Source organism: Mauremys mutica, chromosome 17 (assembly GCF_020497125.1).
Source record: "Mauremys mutica isolate MM-2020 ecotype Southern chromosome 17, ASM2049712v1, whole genome shotgun sequence".
Lineage (NCBI taxonomy): Eukaryota > Metazoa > Chordata > Testudines > Geoemydidae > Mauremys > Mauremys mutica.
In genome coordinates, this window is record NC_059088.1 from 8540802 (window position 1) to 8543438 (window position 2637).

Below are 2637 nucleotides of genomic sequence, written 5' to 3' on the forward strand. Positions count from 1 at the left end.
AGCCGCACAGAGCTGGGGAGAGCTGGGGAGAGACGCGCAGAGCCGGGGAGAGCTGGGGAGAGCCGCGCAGAGCCGGGGAGAGCCGGGGAGAGCCGCGCAGAGCTGGGGAGAGCCGCGCAGAGCTGGGGAGAGCTGGGGAGAGCTGGGGAGAGACGCGCAGAGCCGGGGAGAGCCGGGGAGAGCTGGGGAGAGCCGGGGAGAGCTGGGGAGAGCTGGGGAGAGCCACACAGAGCTGGGGAGAGCCGGGGAGAGCCGGGGAGAGCTGGGGAGAGCTGGGGAGAGACGCGCAGAGCCGGGGAGAGCTGGGGAGAGACCTGCAGAGCTGGGGAGAGCCGGGGAGAGCTGGGGAGAGCCGGGGAGAGCTGGGGAGAGCCACACAGAGCTGGGGAGAGCCGGGGAGAGCTGGGGAGAGCTGGGGAGAGACGCGCAGAGCCGGGGAGAGCTGGGGAGAGACGCGCAGAGCTGGGGAGAGCTGGGGAGAGCCGGCGAGAGCTGGGGAGAGGGGCGTTTCCAGTCCAGGGAGCTGAGCTCGGAGAGCAGGCGCGATCGTAGGGGGAGCGTCTGCCCTGCGGACTGAGGGCAGCGCCGCCTTTTGGCTCGTTCTCTTTTGTTGATTAGGAGGCGATGAAGGAAAGTTACGGGCGGTTGTTGGGCCAGAACGAAGCTGCGTCCAAGGACTCCTGCCGCGCCCTGCTGGAGACGCTCTCAGCCGCCATGCGCAAGCAGCTCGGCGACGGGGTTTACTCCCAGCCCGGTGGGTACGAGCTCTACCTGAGAGACCGGAACCAGGTGGTGGAAGATTTCCGCAAGACCCCCAGCAAAGGAGTCAAGGTGAGTCTCTGGAGGCAGCGCGGAGTTTCCGAGTCCTCAGTGTCCCCATCGGCCGTGTTTTCCCGGGGGGACAGGGTTGGTATCGGTGCCTGGGCGCTCCCAGACCATTCCGAGCTGCCTGCTCTGCGGTCTCTTCTTCCCAGGCGGAGGAGGTACTGGAACAGTTCCTGGCCAGCAAGGGCAGCGAAGCAGAATCAGTCCTCAACGTCGACAAAAAGATGACTGAAGCAGAAAAGGACCTGGCCAGTAAGTCATAAAGTCAAGTAAGATATTTGATAATATTGTACAAGAAATATTAATGCAAGAAAACATTCTTTTCCCTCCGCCCTTCCCCCGATCTGCTGTGCTCACCACACGCATGCGGAGAAGTTAGATACGAAACCATTTGCTGGAAGGTTGCACTGTAGCATGACTTTATTTCTGAAGATTTCAGAGCACACAAGAGGGAGCACAAACCAGAGAGAGACAAACCAGGCTGCTCCCTAAGGCAGTGAGGCATCATTCACCCCCCATGATTTAAGCCATCTGCTCCAGGCTTTGCTACAGCCTTCTAGCAAGTGCAGAGACCCCCCTGCTCTGACGGCAAGAGCTTGCAATTCCAACAGAGTCCTCCAGACCCCACCCAACCCTTTCCTGCCTCACCTTCCCTCTTTCAGGACTTGCCACCCTAGCGTCTTTGGGGTTGGCTGCACACACACTTGGCGTGAAACGTCCGAAAACCTCCCAAATGGGAATGCTCAGATTCCCGTCTCAGGTACACCGGTGTAAATCCAGAGTGACTCCATCTGAAGCCAACAGGGTCATTTCTCATCTACACCGGGATAACTGAGACCAGAATCTTGCCCGTTGGATGTCACTAGGCCTGCTCCGCTGTCTCCTTTGTACGTATTTAAGGCGGGAGGTTCCAAACGGCTCAGCACTGGCCAACCTCTGCTCCCGGGGAAGGAAAAGGGGTTTCCGGGGGAGCAGATTAAGGCAAATACGAAGGACTTTTGAAAGTTACCCAGGGCCAGAGCCCTCTCCATCATCCCCGGAGCTCCATCGCCTCCCCAGCGCTGTGGGAATGGACCCACGGATTCCCCATTGTGGCGTCTCCTCCGTGCGCAATAGCCGTGCGAGTGGGCACGCAGCTGGCAGGACGGCCTTGCCCATGTGCTGTGGGTCGGGTAGCGGTGCCCCACGATGCTTCTCTCCGATACTTAGCCCGCAAGGCTCCGGGGAAGCTGGAGCCTGGCTTGGGTGTTAATTGTCACCTGCTTTTCCAAAAGCCCAGAGGCAGAAGGCGGAGCTGCTGGAGCAGCAGCGGAAGGCGGCGGAGGAGAAGCGGCTGCAGACGGAGCAGCTGATGAAGGACCAGGAGCGCAGCCACCAGGAGAACGTGAAGCAGCTGGAGGCCAAGATGGCGGAGGAGGCGGCTCATGCCAAGCAGGAGGCGGAGCGGGCGCTGCAGAGCAAGCTGACGGAGCAGGAGGCCATGCTGCAGCAGGGCTTTAAGGAAATGGCCCAGATGCTGGGGGAGGAGATCGCCGAGCTGAGGAAGGAAATAACCCGTTCCAAAGAGCAGGAGCTTCTCAACACGGCCAAAGTCCTAGCTAAGGCTCTCACGATGGCCTATGAGGCGTGGGGCCGCGGCGATGAAGATGTCCCCCTCCCTCCCGGCGCCAGGCCGGCGAGAGACCCGGGCGGCGGGTACAACCCCGGCTGGCAGCAGCGGCTGTAACCCCAGACGCAGGAAGCAATGGGGTGTTTCCTTGCTCCGCATCCTGCAGCCTGCAGCCGGGGCCGGCCCCACCCACACGCAACGTA

General features: G+C 61.5%; 1 protein-coding gene across 1 annotated transcript in view; it reads left to right on the top strand.

Annotated features, from left to right (window-relative positions):
- Positions 1–2637, top strand: part of LOC123351455 (guanylate-binding protein 1-like) — a 9976-nt gene extending 7339 nt beyond the window's left edge. Inside the window, exons 7-9 of the mRNA XM_044990813.1 lie at positions 619–831; positions 975–1077; positions 2100–2637. Of these exons, the coding sequence (XP_044846748.1) occupies positions 619–831; positions 975–1077; positions 2100–2551 (768 nt within the window). The 3' untranslated portion in view covers positions 2552–2637. The remainder of the gene's footprint in view (positions 1–618; positions 832–974; positions 1078–2099) is intronic.